Source organism: Mastigoproctus giganteus, chromosome 12 (genome assembly GCF_048544385.1).
Source record: "Mastigoproctus giganteus isolate SK-2022 chromosome 12, ASM4854438v1, whole genome shotgun sequence".
Taxonomy (NCBI): domain Eukaryota; kingdom Metazoa; phylum Arthropoda; class Arachnida; order Uropygi; family Thelyphonidae; genus Mastigoproctus; species Mastigoproctus giganteus.
Window position 1 is genome coordinate 119,372,622 of NC_143586.1, and position 20,204 is coordinate 119,392,825.

Below are 20,204 nucleotides of genomic sequence, written 5' to 3' on the forward strand. Positions count from 1 at the left end.
GCCATATTATTAAACTCGCTTTAAATTCTCATTTCGCAATGAAGAGAAATTATTATTCCCAAGTACTACACTTTGCGACAAAATAAAAAAATATTTACAATCTGACGACTGTTTTGTACAATATGGTGCAAAATTACATTAAAGTGACATTAAGATATTCAGCACAAAAATATCATATTTCTTTTCTGAAATATTGCCTCCTTGAAAATATCACTACAAAATTCGCTAAGGTTAATCTTTATAGTTTTGATGTGGAATGCATAAGCCATTGAAATAAAAAATAGGCATTCAAATAAATTAAACGCATTATTAGTTTTAAATTGAATAAATGTTACTAAAACCCCCTTGTACAGATGCAATATACCCACTAACAACCCGGAAACATTTACACAAACGGTCGCGCAAACACATACGGGCACTTCTACTATTTGTCCACATAAAGAGAATGGGGCTGCACATAACACAAATTTAGCATACATACGTTCTTCCCCCTCACATTACACGTATAATGAGTCAACATATAAGCAAGTTACTAATCTATCTTCACACGTGTTATCAGAGGATCAGATCTCACTCCCATTGAAGGGACTGAATTTTAATTTACCCCCACGAAAACTAGCTAAGAAACAATATGTGATAGATTTTGAGTTTAGTCTCTGCAACATTCCACAAAAAGACTTACTAATCCAGCAAGATCAATTGAGTAGTTAATAATCCCCAAAATCTTCAGTTACCCAGATTGAATAAGAATGAAATTATAGCATTACGTAATCTTAGGGAAAACAAAGATATTGTCATCTAAAGAGCAGATAAAAGGGACACGGTAGTTATTCTGGATAAATTGGACTCTGTTATATCGGATAGTTCAACCTACATGAAGATTGACCTGTCTATATTTAAGAATTTAGTAAATCAATATAACAAAACACTAACTTCATACCGTAAGAGTGATTTTATTTCTATGGCTCAACTAAAAGAGCTAAAAGCTAGGACTTGTAATATTCCTGTACTATTCGGACAAGTTAATCTTCATAAACCCTGTTTTTCCATACGACTAATTGTAACCTACAAAAATTCAACTTTTTCACACCTAGCTACACACATCATAAAACCTTTTAGACAGATGATAAAATTCAGTATAAAAAAACTATGACACTATTTGACAGTTTTAAAGATGTCAAGCTTTGTGGTAATGATAAAATAGTTTCTTAGATGTGACTTCCCTGTACACTAATGTAAATGTAGACTACGCTCTTGATGTATTTCAGGAATTGTTAAACGATGGTACCGTTGCGATTAATCACTCTAAATTACCTAAAAAAGAAATTTTTGCTTTTAATCAAGTTTCTACTTGAAGCTAATTATTTTGCTTTTAAAAACACGATATACAAGCAGATCTTCAGACACCTATGGTTTTAAACCTGAGTGGCCTAAAAACAGAGATCTATCTTGCTAATATCGAGCACATGCATTTAACACCATTTCTCCCCCGCATTACTTAATATGGGAGATACCTTGATAATGTACTTGTTATAATAGATTATGACACCACTCGGGACATTCTACAGATATTTAACAATATTCATTCAAGACAGATATTTAACAATATTCATTCAAGACAATTTTACATTGGAGGAAGAACATATAGAAACAAAAGCTCTAAATTTTTTAAATTTCACCCTTACATGAGATATGCAAAAAATACAAATTAAAATCTACTGGAAACCCACCAATACTGGGATGTTCCTGCACTACAGAAGTTATCATCCATTTACTTATAAAAGGTCCATTATATTTAACCAGTTCTATAACAATTACAAACATTCTACTTCTGAACCCACCTTAGATTTAGAAATTGATATACTAACCAACGGGTTTCTAAATAGGAGCTATCCACTCTCAATTATTAATCAAATCAGATTACAAGCAAAAAATAAGTCAGAAAATGCAATACCTATTAATGAGACAAATAAAAAATACTTTATTTCTGTTCCGTATGTCGAACAATGGTACAGGCAACTCAATAAACTCTTTAAAGATAACAGAATTCAAAATTGTAGCCAGGTCTATGCAAAAGCTCCACAATTTATTGAGAAATCTCAGTTTTTCCTTCTCTCTAGATACAAGTAAATGATCTTGTATACAATAGTTCTTGTGGTCAGTGCGCATCACTGCGCCAAGAGTCGACTCGGTGTGCTCTTGATTTACATGTGAAACAACATGCTGCTTCGATCCGTGAAATCACACGCAAATGCATTGGAATTGGCATTTCATGTCCTCAATGAAGGTCACTTATTCCAATTTAATGAAGTGAAAATTTTAAACATACAACGTAATAACATAAAATTATTGATCGCTGAGACCCTTGAAATGAAGCTAGACTAAAATTCTATCAACATGCGCCGTCCTTACCTAATTTCGGATTTATAGTTTTTTTTTTTTTACGCATGTGACAATACAAATTTCTGACTTGTGATCAAGATGAATAGTCAAAAAGTGTTGTCTGCTTAAGGAAGCAAAATACAGTAAATTTTGTTTAATTTGTATGTCAATGTGTTTATCCAAATGTTATAATCATGATTTTAATTATTTATTCTTGTAAACTATTTTAATTATTCTGACAGAATGTCTTCTCACACTCAGTTTTCCTGAGTTGGTTCGATGAGTTTTGGGGTCAGGTTGGGGTTCTTGGCTTTTGATTCCATTCTTGCGTCAGATCGGTCAAGAAAGAATGAAAGAATTCATTAAAATCATTTTATTAGTTTATTTTATTCATTTGTATTTGGAGAGTATTGGCTGGAAGAAATCTACACAAAATATTGAGGTAATCTCTTGCTCTTTTAAATAAAACTAATACAATTTCCATCATACAAATGACCTTTTAAACAGCTTAGTTATATAGCGAAAATTCCAACTTCTGAGGTCTTAGAACGAATTACCAAAAAAAAACAAACAATGTGTTATTGGGTTCAACATTACGATGCAAAATATGTTTCCATATTTCTTTTTTTCATTTCATACAGGCCGGCAAAAGCTTATGTAAAGTCAAATTTACATAAATCAAGTATTACATAGTTGGGAGTGCCTGTATATGTAAAGTGTTTTATATATATAAAATCCCAGCACAGACATCATTTAGTCATACTAAGCTTGAGACTGAAAACCAGTGCAATGTTTGAACATTGATGACAGAGGTGTTTTTTATTTTATTTTAACTTTGAATATCTGTATTGTTATTTTAACTGTCCAAATATCTGTATTGTTAGTTTTAGAATAGGGTGAGAAAATATGCCCTATAAAGAACAATATACATAAGGAAATTTGCCCTATGAAGAACAATAACTTATGAATTTATTCACAATTTAAGTTGTGATAGCAAAAGAGGTAGTTAATTTTTTTTTTATTATTACTAATTTGCTATGAAGGCAGTAGAAGGTTGTTTTTACAATAGTTGGGTTTTTCACTGAGATTATCTTTTCCAATATCTGCTTATTGACCATCCGGTTTTGATGAATAATTTCATTTGTTGAAGTTATAATTTCGTGTCATGTTGTGCATTCTTCCAATTCAACATACAAGGCTATCTAGTAATAATAAAAACTGTTATCGTCATATTTAGATATTATCAGATTTTACATTTACAGCAAAAAATAGGTGAAATGAACAAGAAAAAAATAAGTTGCAAAAAAAATCATAAATGCTGCACTACAAAGCATTTGAAATGTGTGTGGTTGTTCTTGGCCTACATAACCTTTAGTATTATGAAATGACACAATCAATGAGGGCTGAAATTTTAACACATATAAAACCCTAACAAAAAGCTTCAAAACAAAAATCACCCAAATAGCACAAAGTAGATAACATTAAGGCTGGCTCAGGAAAATTTTTAACAGGAACACCAAAAGACAGCATAAAATTATGCAATTTCAATCTAAAGATTTAAGACAGTACTACTCAATAGCCTAACCTCAAATCAACATATATTAGGATATGTTTGTAGAACTACACCAGAGCAGGAATGAGGTAAGCAATACATGACTACTGGGTATGTTTAAGCCTTTCAACTTTTCCCACGGTATATATTATATGATTTGTAGAAGAATAAGAGAAGTTTACCTCGATATGATAAGAACACCTCTGTATGATTCTCTCCAGAAATTAAAATGAATATAATTTCTGGAGAGTATCATATGGAAGTGTTCTACGTATCACACTGAGGTAAATTTCTCCCATTCTTCTACAAATATTGAAATCAACATAGAACATCATAGCTCTGGTTTATACTGAAAAATATTTAAGAGTAAGTGATTACCTCAATCTTTTGCATAGAATGCTTCCAGTCAGTTTATTTTATTCATTTACATTTGGAGAGCTGGAAGCTCTCCAAATGTAAATGAATAAAATAAACGGATAAAATGATTTTAATGAATTCTTTCACTCAAAGAGACATGGCCAATTCGACACAACAGAATCGAAAGCCGAGAACCCCAACCCGACCCTGAAAAGCATCCTGAGTTGGTTTGACGTGTTTTGGGTTTTGGGGTCGGGTTCTTGGCTTTCGATTGCATTGTGCGGCGAATCAGTCATGTCTCTATGAGTGAAAGAATTCGTTAAAATCGTTTTATCCATTTATTTTATTCATTTACATTTGGAGAGCACTGACTGGAAGCATTCTACACAAAAGATTGAGTAATCACTAACTCTTTTAAATATATTTGTTAAAACGTAGAAGTTATTATAGCTGTGCATTTTTTACAAAACTATCAAATATTATATGATTATACATGATTATCATGTAGACCTGTATTAAAAGTGCCCAAATAGGTGTCAACATAATACATCAAGGTTTGGCAAAAGTGATTACAAAAAGGAAAATTTTATAACTCAGCTAACATCACTTTATATGATGTATCACTTGAAAAAAAAAAGAGAGAGAGAGGTCTACTTACCGGCATTGTCCATTTATATTGAGATTTCCAATGATCAGTAAGGCCTCTTATAACAATAGGCTTATAGAGTTTTTCATAGTTTTCGACAAACTCATCTGAGGTAACTTTGCTCACGTGAATGCGGTCTACAGTGTCCTTCACATTTGAAAGCTCAAGATCAAAAGATACCGAATAATTAAGTCGTGTCCATCCATTGCCATCCTTTTCATTCAGTTCTATAACAGCAGAAAGAAAACAATTAATTTTAAATCTCCCTCCCTCCCTCCCTCCCCCTGTCACTCGTGTGGGGAGGCAGAAATAATACATTTAATACTAAGTTCAGCAAATTCAAATAACGAGTGCTAATAATTTAAAATCAAAATGTGCCAAATCAAATATAAATGCAAACAACTTATACTATAAGACTCAATCTTTTTGATCTCAAATGGACAACTTCCATAAAAATACACCAGTATTCCAATTAACATACTTTATAATCTTATAGTAAGAAAAAGTTTACAAGCTAACTGCAAAAACTATTTAGTTAAAACTTTACCCCCGCCCCCACCTACATCTGTTCTATTTGATACTAGCAATATCCTCTATGAACACACTGGCACAGAGAAGAAGAATCTTTAGTATTAGATTTGAGCATAAGAATGAAAGGCCAGATGTTCATTAACACAGTTCACTTGAAATTAGTTGAAATCAAGACTTAAAGACATACACTCTCGACTCATAATAGAGAATATGTAACAGATGCTCACACCCCCCCAGTTTCCAATCTTAAGCAAAGAATAACTTAAATACATGCAATATATTTCCCCACTCATCTTTCCATGCCTTTCAAAACCTTACAGACCTTGATATCCAATTACTAAGTTCTGTAGCCAAACAATCACATTTTATTATCATAAGGATATACACCAATGAGCCAAAACATTATGACCACCTACCTAATATGATGTTGGTCCTCCATGTGCAGCCAAAACAGCTTGCACCCGGCAAGGCATGGCCACTACAAGATTTCTAAATGTGTCTTGTGGAATCTGGTACCAACATATAACCAGCAGATCCTTTAACTCCTGTAAGGTCCGTGGTTGATACGCCGCAGATCAGAGTTGCTGTTCCAACACAAACCACAGATGCTCGATGGGATTGATGTCTGGAGAGTTTGGAAGCCAGGGCAATACCTGGAAGTCTTCCTCATGTTCCGCAAGCCAGTCTCAAATAATTCGGGTAGTGTGGCATGGCGCATTATCCTGCTGAAAGATGGCACTGCCAGAGGGGAAGACCATTGCCATGAAAGGGTGTACCTGGTCAGCAATGATGTTCAGGTAGGTGGTAGACATCAGAGTACCTGGCACACGGATGACTGGACCCAGGGTATCCCAGCAGAACATAGCCCAAAGAATGATACCATCCCCACCGGCTTGTTTTTGTCCCACAGTGCATCCAGGTACCATCACTTTCCCAGGTAAATGACACACACTTACCCAGCCGTCCACATGGTGCAACAGGAAATGTGATTTATTAGACCAGACGACCTTCTTCCAATCACTCAAGGTCCAGTTTGGATGCTCACGTGCCTATTGTAGGCACTGTCGCCAGTGAACCACGGTTGGCATGGGCACTCAGAGTGGCCTGCAGCTATGCAGCCCCATTTTCATCAAGGTTCGATGTACTGTGTGTTGTGATACATTACTCCAGTCACCAGCATTCCAATTACGAGCGAGTTGCACCACAGTCACCCTTCTGTTGCCACATACCATCCAGGAGAGCCTTTTTCAGCAGGGTTCGATGTACTGTGTGTGTGTGTGTGTGTGTGTGTGTTGTGATATATTACTTTAGTCACCAGCATTCCAATTACCGGCGAGTTGCGCCACAGTCGCCCTTCTGTTGCCACATACCATCCAGGAGAGCCTTTGCTCACCTCGGGCATCGATGAGGCAAGGGAAGCCTTTGCTCACCAACACCTCACCGGCAGTTCATGGATTTCCCCTCCTCGGATCACTTTCGGTAGGTACTAGCCACGGCTGACCGTGAGCGCTCCACCAGCCATGCCATTTCGGATATTCTCTGACCCAGTCGTTTGGCCATTACAATTTGGCCTTTGTCAAACTCGCTTAAGTCCGCTGCCTTTCCCGTCTGAAGAGCAAAGTAATACAGTAAACCCCCGCTATTTTGCGGTATCTGTATTCGCGGTTTTGCATATTTGCGATCGCCGATTTAATATAAACTGAAACCTAAAAAAAATGTGAATTTTAAAGCGCCGTGAATATTTTCTGCCATAAAAAAAAACATGGACGTGGCTAAAATTATCTTTCCCGGTCAAAACAGCGCTCAGTGGGTGGGGGGAGAGGGGTGACAAAATCGCGAGCGTGGATGTTTGTCGCTAATCCTTGTTCAGTATGTGTTATGCGCTTGTCATGGAAGGTTTCATCGTTTGCTTTTAATTTATATGCTTATAAATTGATATGCTTACAAAAATGATAAATCTACCGTTTTGCAGACATAAAACACTTTTTCGAGTGTGTTAACGGAAGAAAGTCTTTATTGTGGACAAGTTCTTTCTAACCCGTACAAAAATATGGCTATGAATAACAAGAGAAATGTGAAAATATCAAAGAAGGTGATGACATTAGTGAATAAAATTGAGTTATTAGATAAAATTTCTAATGGTGAAAGTGTCTCCTCAGTGGCAAAACATTATAAAATCAATGAGTCAACGGTACGATAAATCAAAAAATCGGAAGGAAAACTCCGCCGTAGTGTCCGTGAAAACGCGCTAATTGCTTCAAAAATTTTCTCTGTAACTCGTGATGTTATTAGAAAAAATGGAAAAAGCTTTAAATCTGTGGATAGAAGACCGGACTCAAAATAAAATTCCGTAAGTTCACTCATCATTCGTGAAAAGGCAAAACTACTTTATCAACTCTTTAGCGAAACTAGTGATAGCACTGGTGGGATACATTTTTTAGCTAGCAAAAGCGCTGGTTTGAAAGATTTGTTTGAAATTTCTAATAAATATTACATTTAATATTAAATTGTTTCTTATTTTCATTTCGATGCCATATGCTTGCATTTCACTATGTACTGTCTATGTACATAGTCATATTATGAAGGTATATATAATACATACATAGACAAAATACATACATAGACATATTTCATACTTTGGAACAGAACCCCTTTATTACTATGGGAGCCATAACTCAGTATTCGGGACATTTCTCAGGAACGTAACCCCCGCGAATAGCGGGGGTTTACTGTACTGATTAACAGAGCTCAGTATCAGGTGCTTTTTATACCGTGTACTGACCCGTGCATGCGTTGTAGTTCACCTGCAGTTGCTTCGATTTGCATAACGACTCACTGGTGTACTTTTCTGATCTCACCATGTAAATTGCACCATATAATAAAGCAAGTCTTTTGCAAGTGCAGTCTCTATACTTAAATAAAATATATTACAAGGATAGTCTCATAAAGTGCCTTATACACGGGGGGGGGGGGGGATTATGTCCTTATCTAAACAAACAAATGTTCAATAAATCACCAATAGGCTGGCATGGTTGATCCTTGCCATTTTTTCCCACATTGCATAGAAAATTTCATGTCTGCCTATATCACAACACTAAAATCTATACCTTCTGTATTATGATTACTGCCACTTAATGGTTCCTTTATCTGGATATTCGTAATGCATGACAAATCTGATGATAATTAGACCAAGTGTATTTCTTTCTCTTGTTGTCTTGTTTGCAAGCTGCTGTAGAAAACAGTCATCCAATAAATCTAGAAAAGTTCTGATTCCGTGTGAGTGACTAATCCACAAGTTCCAGTCAATATCCAGTTCAGCCAAATATGGAGGATGCGGAAAGGTCAGGGAATGACCACCGCATATCCCGGAGCAATATGGCCTTAGTTGCTAATGCTCCATATAACAAACAAACGAACCAGTCAATATCCAGTTCAGTCAGGTTACAGTAAATAGGGCCAGTGGAATAAGTTAATGTCCTCCATTATAAAACATTAAGTTACTATACTGACCCAATTTACCTGTCTGTGTAATTGTTCATTATAATCATCACAGTCATTTGGCCTATAACAGACTCCTACTCTCATTTTACTTTCATTCACAGTGCTTATGTCACACAACAAACTTACTAAATTTAACTGAATAATTGCACTGGCCACCAACATCATCTAGATGCAGAGCCTCATATTCTATATGCTTCTTAACCAAGAGGCTTACTCCCCCCCCCCACCCTCACTGCTTCTGTCTTGCCTGTACACATTATAATCACCATATTTAAATTCTGCATCCTTCACATCTTGAGTGGCACCGAATTTGCAATATCCCTACTATGTCAACACTAATGCTGACTTAACGGTACTTCAAATTCATCAAATATTTTTAATATACTCCTAGCATTAGTACACAAGCAAGTATACTGGCAATGGGAAATTGTGGGAGCGAAGTTAAAAAATATGTAATTAATGATATTGAAATTTCGCAAGATTATTTAATGAAAAAACTTTCAAGCCTACAGACTAGTAAGGCTCCTGGAGTTGATGGAATATACCCTATAATCTTGAGAGAGGCGGCAAGCGAGTGCATTGAACCACTGAGGCTGGTTATGCGAGCATCACTAGACTCTGGGGAGATTCCCTTGGATTGGAAAAGTGCAAATGTATCTCCCATTCATAAGGGTGGCTCTAAAAGTGAAGTGGGAAATTATCGACCTGTCAGTCTGACTTCAGTAGTAGGGAAAATCATGGAGGCATTGATCAAGGGTGGAATTCAGGATCATTTGGATCGAATTGAAATTCTCAAGGATACTCAGCATGGTTTTGTAAAGGGAAAATCATGTTTAACAAATCTGGTTCGCTATTTCGAAAGGGTCACTCACGAGCTGGATTTAGGGAATAATTTTGACATTGTTTATTTAGATTTCAGCAAAGCTTTTGACTCAGTCCCACATGAGCGGTTGCTTTATAAGCTGGAACAGGTTGGAATCACTGGGAAAATCCTTAGATGGATAGAAGGATGGCTTCAGGGCAGGAGGCAGAGGGTTGTGATAAATGGCTATTCCTCAGATTGGGTTGATGTAAGAAGTGGGGTTCCCCAAGGATCAGTATTAGGACCACTGTTGTTTTTAATTTTCATAAACGACATTGATGAAGGGATAGAGGGCGTGATGTCTAAATTTGCAGATGATGTTAAAATTGGTAGAGTAGTTAATGATCACTGTCAAGCTGAGCTTCTTCAGAGAGACCTAGACAGACTTCAAGAATGGTCAGAAAAATGGCAGCTGTGCTTTAATCCAACAAAGTGTAAGGTATTACACCTGGGAAACAGTAATCCCAAAATAACTTATTCACTTGGTGGAGTTCAACTAAACCCAGTACTGGAGGAAAGGGACTTGGGTGTTACGATACGGTCAGACATGAAATTCTCTGAGCATTGTAAACAGGTTACAAGGCCCATGGTGTCCTATCGATGATCTATCGAACTTTTGCAAGTAGAGATAGGGACATGATAATCCCATTATATAAGGCCTATGTTAGACCACACTTGGAATACTGTGTTCAAGTATGGAGACCGCACCTAAAGAAAGACATCGAGCTTCTTGAAAGGGTGCAAAGAAGGGTAACTCGCCTGGTGAGATCGGCAAAAGGGCGTCCTTATGAAGAAAGACTTCGAATATGTGGGTTGCAGAGTTTGGAAACTAGACACCTTAGAGGAGATTTGATTGAGGTGTTTAAGGCTCTGAGAGGCATCAGTAAAATGAATGAGGACAAAATTTTCAAGATTATAAATGATGCTAGAACTAGGGGACATAAATTCAAGTTACGGGGGGAAATGTTTAGATTGGACTGCAGGAAGTTTTATTTTAGCCAGCGAGTTATAAATTACTGGAATAAGTTGCCTTCATGGGTGGTAGAGGCCGACAGTTTGGGGAAATTCAAAGGTCATCTGGATAGTACTTTCGGGTAAGGGAAGCACATAGGATGATAGGATTAATTTCCTTTTTATTTAATTTTTAATTTCATTTTATTATTTTTATTTATTTATTAATTATTATTTGTTCGGATTTTTTTTTTTTTTTTTTTTTTTTTTGGCTGGTGCAGCATAAGCCATAGGCTTTCTTGCACCATACGGCCGTTACTAATACTAATACTATATACACACAAGTTTTTGCTTTTAGTAACTCTAACACAGTTCATGCATTTGTTTGTCCCATGAAGACCTACAGTAACCCTTGTAATCTCACTTTGCTTGCAGCTGCTATTAATCTATTAGTCTGTGTAATCCCCCCCCATGCTGGCAGTTTTCTGACCCCACTAACACTGCCTCGACAGCATAAATAATGGCATACACACTATCAAATAGAAGGGGCAAAAATATTCTTGAACCCTTTCTATATAAGTATATCTGCTGCTAACAGAACAGACCACACTGGGAAAAATTTTACTCCGTGAGCTTTGCACAGTCTCTCCAAGGAAAAAACCGATCAAGTGCTTCCTCCTATCATGTCTAGGCAGAATTGTAGGCATTTTCAATTTTAATCCTGACGTGCCTTTTTCTCAATACTGATCTCTACTGTTATGTAAATCCTCAGATCTACTCTTAATTATTATTAGTGCCAATGTGTGCCAAAAGTGATATTGTGACCATCTTTTAAGGTGACAATATCACCTTTTGTGACCTTAAAAGATGACAGCTGCTCTACAATGTAGTGAACTTTATCCCTTGCAGAGACATACCCTGGTCCTATTCCTCATATCCTTTTTGCACAATATATTTCACTGAAAATAGAATCATTGACAACTGCTACTTCCTGTTGGACCAGAGATCACCACAGAAGATGTCATTTAGATGTCTATTGCTTGAGCATAGGCTATAGTGTTGGGCTAGACAGCAGAGTGCTTGATGCATCCCCCTCTTTTATTCCTTCAAGTGCATCAACACAGTCCTTTAAGCCCTCACATAAGCTCATCAAAATGCTGAGCAGTTCCCTTATTCATACGAGAATTGCTTTGGCAGTTCTCTCCCGACCCAAAGCATTCCTACCTGCTTTTAACTTTTTGCTTCACTGCTCTGGTCTGAGATATAATTGTAATCTAAATTTAATTAAAGAACACTGCAAAAATACTAAGAAATATGAATATAATATTGATGCACTATATCTGGATTATTCAGCGGCAGTACTTACTACACTATTTTAAGTTACATTATTTATTATGTAATAAAGTTACATGATAAGATCGTGTTTCTATTGGTACTCCAATAGAAATTGGTACTCTGGTTCCAACTATACTCCAATGGAACGTAGGAGTTCCTCGAGGGTTGCAGAGTTTATAACCATGTGGTTTCCATCTTTGCCACATGAAGACAGGCCATAACCATTCCGGCAATCCTTTAAATTAGCACACTGATCTTTTCAAGGTCATACATACAGTCTATCCCCACCCTGCAGACTGGAGATAGTCTGTCCCCACTCCCCACTCTGCAGAGTTTGGGAGGGGGGGGTTCAGACAGCAAAAAGGTTCACCATCGGATGGAGTAGCACATTCAGCCACCATCACAGAAGTCACTGTGACGGTACAAATGAACTACAACCTTGGCCACTGAAGGTAGGCACAAAAAGCTACAATCGTAGGTCAGCCACGAAACTGCCATTTCAAATCAGTCACACAAAGTGGACATGTTTCCTTGTCTAGCAGGTCCGGGGATTCCCGCAACTCCACAAGGTAGCTATGTGATGCAATACAATCTCAGTAAAGACCAGATAATGTGCATTAGTGTAATTTTCATTGTATTATGTTATGTTAGCATTAGTAGAGGCATATGGTGCAGGAAAGCAAGCTTATGCAGCATCAGCCAAAAAAAAAAAAAACCTCCCACTTCCACTTCACTCCTCTGATCGTTCGAAATACCTGTCCAGCTGAGCCTTAAATTTATTTAGGCTATCACCTTCCCCAACAAGGGATGGAAGTCTGTTCCACCAACCAACTACCTGCTGGCTAAAGGGAAATTTCAGCACGTCTATCCTACATCTGTCTTTCCTCGATTTGAATTTATGTCCTCTCAGGTGATTATTCTGAGCAAGAGGAAGAATCCCACCAGCATTGAGCATGCTCAAACCATTCAAGGCTTTATACACCTCTATCAGATCACCTCGCTGGTGCCTAGTCTCCAGACACTGTAATTTGCAAAATTTAAGCCTTTCTTTGTAAGAGTACCCCTTTGTTCCATTCACTAATCTTGTTGCCCTTCTCTGTACTCGTTCCAGCAGCTCTACATCCTTCTTCAAATGAGGCCTCCACACCTGTATACAGTACTCAAGGTGTGGCCTGACCATTCCCTTATAATCACCTCCTTATCCCTGCTAGAAAAATTCCTGTATATCATTGACATGACACCATGAGCTACTCTTGCAGCCCGTATGCACTGTTCAGAGAACTTCATATCTGACTGCACAATTACCCCCAGATCCTTTTCATTCTCTACCACTGTCAGTGTAGTATCACAGAGTTGATACATTGCTCTGGGGTTGCTGTTTCCCATATGTAGTACTTTACATTTGTCAATGTTAAACTTCATTTGCCACCTCGAAGCCCATCTGCTCAACTTTTCCAGATCCTGTTGCAGCAGCATAGTGTCAGTAGTGTCCTTGACAACCTTGCCAACCTTTGTATTGTCTGCAAACTTGGACATTAAGCTTGATATACCATCTTCAATATCATTTATAAATACAGAAAACAATAATGGGCCCAACACTGAACCTTGAGGGACCCCACTAATAACATTAGTCCACGATGAGCAGTGTCCATTGATTACCACTGTCTGTCTTCTCCCCCTCAACCACCCCTTTATCCATAGCAGCCATTTGCCTCCAATGCCACACTGCTCCAATTTGTGCAGCAAGCAGTCCTCCATGTGCAACAGTATCAAAAGCCTTTCTAAGATCCAAGTATATAATATCAAAGTTATTCCCTGCATCCAGTTCTTTTGTGACTGCATCATAGTATCCAATCAAATTGGTAAGGCAAGACTTCCCCTTAACAAAACCATGCTGCATCCAAGCTATAACTGAAGTCTTGTCTAGATGATCCTGCAGTGCTTCTTTAACCAGTGCCTCCATTAATTTTCCTGGAACAGAAGTTAAACTCACAGGTCTATAATTATTTGTGTCAGCCTTTGATCCTCCTTTGTGAATTGGGGTCACATTTGCACATCTCAAGTCTGTGGGTACCTCCCCTGAGTCCAAGGAAGTTGTCATAATTATGGCTAAGGGTTTGCTTACTTCCTTTGCTGCCTCCTTTAATATAACTGGATAGATCTCATCCACCCCAGGTGCCTTTCTTGCGTTTATCTTCAACAATTTCTCCCCCACTTTATTCTCAGTTATTACAAGATTCTCTAGCTTACTGCCAGAGTTGAATACACCTCTGGCATTCCCCTGGCTGAATAACTCCTCATGTGTGAATGTCGATGCAAAATATTCATTTAGTTTGTTAACTACCTGAGCATCCGCAGTTGACCCATCCACAGTTGACCCATCGATATCAAGTGAACCACTCTGATTCATCCCCTTCCTTCTAGAGTTTACATAAGTAAAGAACTCTTTGCTGTTTTTCTTTGCATCCCTTGCCAAAGATTTCTCGTAATCTGCCTTTGCCTGCCTAACCTCCTTTGTAACTTGGTTACAGATCAACTTGTACAAAGGGTACTAGGAAAGTTTTGCAATACAGCTTTGTTTATTTAATTTTTTCAAAGTAATTTCCTCTACATTCAATACACCTCTCCATCCTCCGAAACCAATCTTTAAACCAGTTCTGCCGAGTTTCACTAGGGAGTAAAGCACACTCGTTGTCCCAAGCCCGTAGAAGGTCCTCATCACTGGAAAACCGCCTCCCTTTTAGCTTCATTTTCACATGCGGGAACAGTGCAAAGTCGCAGGGAGCAAGGTCTGGACTGTAGGGAGGGTGCTCGAGAAGTTTCAGTCCTGTCGTGGTCAAATATTCGGTGCAGGCTTTGGCGCGGTGAGCTAGAGCATTATCGCGATGGAGGTACCAGGTGTCCATTCTTGACTTTGGCCGCAGGTTCTTCATAGATCCAATGACTTTAGGCAGGCATTGTTCAGTATACCACTTAGCTGTGACTGTCTTCTGCGTGTCCAAAACGACACGTTCCACAATTCCACTCGATTTGAAAAATACAGCTATCATTTTCTTCTTTACAGATCGGGATTTTCTGACAATTACGGGTGTGTCGTCATCATCAAAGACTCAAACTTTGTTTTGAGCCTTGGTCGGCAGATCGTAATAGTACAGCCAAGTCTCGTCACCTGTCACGATGTTGTTCACATACCGAGATTGTCCCTTATCAAACTTTTTTAACATCTCCCGGCACCAAGTCACACGTCGTGTCATCTGCTCTTCAGTCAGTTGATGCGGCACCCAGAGAGAACAAAGTTTCTTCACGTGCAAATGATCTTGCAGAATCGAACGAATTGCTGGTGCATTTAGGCCCAAAGTATCCTCTATCTGTTGGTACGTCACTTGCCTGTTTTCGTCAAGCATTTTCCTCACAGCAGTAATGTTTTCCTCCGTAACTGACATTCGTGGCCTTCCCGGCCTCTCAGAATCCTCCAGAGTGAAATTTCCCCTTTGGAATTCTCTATACCACCTGAATATCGTTGTACGATGTGGACAATCATCATCTAGTGCAAGAGTCATTTCTTCTAAGCACTGGTCTATGGTTAAACCACGCACGAAATTATACCGCAAAACTGTCCTTATCTCATTTCGTGACCACGATGCCATCGCAAGCACTTTACACTCTCACTACTAATGAATAACTGAGCCCATCAACTTGGCGCGGCGGCTACTATGCACGTATGAACATGTCTCAACATGCAGCAACAAGCAGCTTCCTGTGATTCATTGTTGCGTCATATTGCAAAACTTTCCTAGTACCCTTTGTATATATCATAGGCTTCTGTGTCACGTGTTAATTTATATGTATTCCATGCATTTTTCTTCTCTGTTATATATCTCATTACTTCATCTGACATCCATTTAGGCCTAAACCTTGAACAATATTTCTTACTTGGTATGTAAAGCCTAGTAGTTTCCAAGATAAGTTCTTTGAATGCTTCCCATTTTGAATTTGCTGTTGGTAACATCTTCAGTTGGTCCCACTGTATAGAATTTAAATTCTGTCTCAGACCATTGTAGTTGCCTTTACGAAAGCAATAACCCTTCCCTTTACCCCTGATGGTAGTTACTTCTTTGAGTAAATCCCACTTCAGCACACTGTGATCACTGCCACCTAGTGGTTCCTTTATCTGCAGATTCTTAATACATGAAGAATCACATACTGATAATCAAATCAAGTATTACTCCTTCTAGTTGCCTCCCGAATATGCTGATGTAGAAAACAATCATCCAATAAATCCACAAAAGCCTTGCTCGTGTTTGAGTGACAAACCCACAAATTCCAGTTAATATCTGGGAAATTAAAATCCCCCATTATAAGACTCTCTGATTTACTGGCCCACTCTATTTCCCTGTACAGTTTCTTATTATACTCATCACAGTCATTAGGCCTATAGCACACTCCTACTCTCAATCTCCCAATGCTCAAGTCACACCAAACTGACTCGACACTGCACTGTCCAGCAATGTCAACTGGCTTCACTTCCTTGGATTTTGTGTTTCTTAACTAATAGCATAACCCCTCCTCCCTTCCTATCCTGTCTATCCTTTCTGTAGACGTTGTACTTCCCAAATTCCAGTTCTGCATTCCTTATATCTGTGTGACACCACGTCTCTGATATCCCAACAATATCCGCCTTTGATGCTTTGAGCAATACCTCAAATTCATCAAATTTATTTACCAAACTCCTAGCATTGGTGTACACACAAGTATACATGCACCTGTTTCTATTCTTAGCTACCCTAACACAACCCATGTGTTTACTTGTACCGCAATGACTCCCAGCAGTCTCTGAAATGTCCTGCATCTTGTTTTTCAGGCTTCTGCTCATTCCAATAGAAGCAGTGCAAGAATCACTTTCACCTCTGCCAGTGGCTACTGTTAGTCTATTAGTCTTTGTATCCCTGCAAGCTAGCATTTTGTCTGCTGTTCATCTGGCCTCTTGACCTAGGAGCCAGTGGAATGCCCCTAGTTGATGTCCACGATCATGTGGAGGTGTGCTAGGTAGTAGGGTAACAGTTCTCCAGCTGGGTGAATCGTGGCATCACCTGAGCTTGTCAGGAACGGCCTAAGAAGTTTTTATTGGAAAGGAGTTTGGGGGTGACAGATCGAGATATGGATGTTAGATGAAGGTAGAGGATGACAGGAAGACTTCCACCAGAAGTTAGAAGTTAAAGGAATAGGGAGGCACCCCTGTGGAAGCAACCCACCCTCCATAGGGGTGAGCTGTTAAAAACAGGTAGTGTTTAGAGTGGCAGACCCCACCAGGAGAAGGTTGGGGGAGTCAGGCTAGGGTAAATTCAAATTCAGGATGCTTATGTTGGGGGAGTCGATTCGGCAGGGGTGGGGAGTTCCTGCTCATTCACAAATATACATGTTCATACACCTATCATGCCTACATGCAGACAATACACACTTTTTTTATAATAAATATTCAGGTGCACAATAACATCGCCGAGTCACACATCTTTTGTCCAACTAGTTGACATGGCACACCACACACACTTTTTTTTTTATAACAGACAACACCATGAACCACCATATGGAATTAGTCACTAAAATAACATAATGAGCCTCCCTTTGCGGTACGTCAATAAGCTATCATGAGGAGCCACCCTGTAAGGAAATCGCTAAAGCACAGCGAGCCAATATATGGAGTTGGTAACGGTCGTGACAGATGAGCAGTCACCTAAGCTAATTTGCCAAGGCAGACAAAGGTACTATCCAGGATCAATCAGTGAAGCAACATAAGTCTCCATCTTGGATTGCATTAAATCAAGCAGCACCATGACATGCAATTGTTGCTAATCAGGCAGCACTACCAGGAAGTGCAAAACTCCCAATGTCGCTAATTAGGCAGCATTAACATGCAGCACCATGAAGTGCCATACACAACCCATGTGATTATACTGACCAACATGATTTTTATATCAGCTGATATAAATTTTTCTGGGAAGATTTCAAAAATAATTCTAAAATAAGGCGCCTCCATAGCCACGTGGGAAGGAGCAGCAGTGCATAGCACACGCTTCTTGATTAGACCGGGGTTCGAGCCTGTCACCACCAAATACAGAGGATGACTACCGCATATGCCGGAGCAATATGGCCTTAGTTGCTAATGTTCCTAAACACCAAATAACTAACTAATTCTAAAATAAATGATATTTGAAATGCGTCTTTCATCAAGTTACTAAAATATCTTTCAATATGACAGCATAATTTTGCTATTTTTGGAATTTGTGGATTAATTTCCATTACAATCTGCTACGGAGGTATGAAAAAAATTTCTTTCGTTGGTCACTGTTATCAAAAACCCCTCATACAGTTAAACATCTTCATATAAACCAACTATTATATTACAGCGATCAGAATATATTCATATGGAATTTACTTAAAGATATAACTACTAACAATGGTAAAGTGAAGAGATTTTGCTTTCATAAAAGCAACTACAATGGTTTTAGACAGCTTTTAAATTCTTTTCCAATGAGATCAACTGATGATATTACAAACTAAAAGCTATAAATAGGAAGCTTTTTTTCCTCAGGAAAGTAATTGTAGAAGCTCCTAGGCTTTTATAATAGCTGAGAAACATAATTATCCTCTTTTTAAAAATCCAAGGGATGGTTATTATTATTATTATTATTAATAGCCATATGGTGCAAGGAAGCCTGAGGCTTATACTGCCCCAGGAAAAAAAAAAGTTCCCGAGTTACCCTGAGAGAGAGAGAGAGAGAGAGAGAGAGAGAGAGAGAGAGAGAGAGAGAGAGAGAGAGAGAGAGAGAGAGAGTGTCAAAAGTCAAAAGTAGAAGGGAATCACCAAGAAAGAGAAGAATGATGATATCCAGCTCAGGACCCTGGGTGTGCCAAGCCCATACTCACCAGATGTGAGCCCCTGGGGTTATAAATTAGCAGGACACAGAAACCAACAGTAAGTATAGATTAGTCTGAAATCAAGTCTCTAAAAGGTTATGCAGGCTACAGCAGATGAGAAGTTTTTGGCTATGACTGCAAAGAAAAGTTGCAAATAATTCTTTTCTTATGTTAATACTGAAGGAAAAGGATGGATCACATAGCTACATATGAACTGCATAACTAATGAAAATATTTATTCACAATCTGAATGAAAATTAAATTTCATCTAAATTCATCATCCAAGAACAACATTAGCATTAGTAAAGGCATATGATGCAAGAAAGCAAGCTTATGCAGCATCAGCCTAACAAAAAAAAAAAAAAAAAAAACCCGCTCCCATTCGTTCCCCTCCGTACGTTCCAAATACCTGTCCAAGCTCAGCCTTAAATTTATTTAGGCTATCTACTTCCACAACAAAGGATGGAAGTCTGTTCCACCAAACAACTACCTGCTGGCTAAAGGCAAACTTCCGCACATCTATCCTACATCCAACTTAGTTGATTTCAATCCTTCTATTACTCAGTCCTGTCTTATATCTCGCAAAAAGATTCTTCTGCTCCGATTTCTAGGCAAGATGATATATCTCTATTGACTTCTAATCTCTTTAGGGATGAGGATACCAGAAGTATATAAAGTTATAACTGGGCACTAAATGAATGTGATAAATGACAAGAAAGTGGAAGAAAAATAGTTGAATCTAAGTAAATCAGAAATATGGGGGCTCACAAAATCTATCTGATTATATTAAAAGCAGCAGCAAAAGACATAAGCAAACCTCTGGCCATAATTATGAGAACATCCTTAGATTCAGGGAAGATCTGGATAGATTGGATATTATGCAAATATCTCTACTATTCACAGTGGGGAATCAAAGGGTGAACTGAGTAATTACGGACCTGTCAGCTTGGTCCGTTTAATGCAAAATCATTTTTGCAGGAATGCAGTTATACAGCAATCACCATTTGTTAAAGGGAGATCTTGTTTGACCAGTCTCATTAGTATTAGCAAATGATGCAAGAAAGCAAGCTTATACAGCATCAGCAAAAACAAAAAAAAAAGAGCCAGCTATTCCATATCACCTGTCTCTCCCTTCTAACAATTTGTCTAGTTCTGTATTGCTTAAGATGATC

General features: G+C 38.3%; 1 protein-coding gene across 2 annotated transcripts in view; it reads right to left on the minus strand.

Annotated features, from left to right (window-relative positions):
- Nucleotides 1-20,204, minus strand: part of JMJD6 (Bifunctional arginine demethylase and lysyl-hydroxylase PSR) — a 442,994-nt gene that overhangs the window by 374,160 nt on the left and 48,630 nt on the right. For both annotated transcript variants that reach the window (XM_090386671.1, XM_090386670.1), the window contains exon 2: nucleotides 4,950-5,164. In XM_090386671.1, coding sequence (XP_090242797.1) covers nucleotides 4,950-5,164 — 215 coding nt within the window. The remainder of the gene's footprint in view (nucleotides 1-4,949; nucleotides 5,165-20,204) is intronic.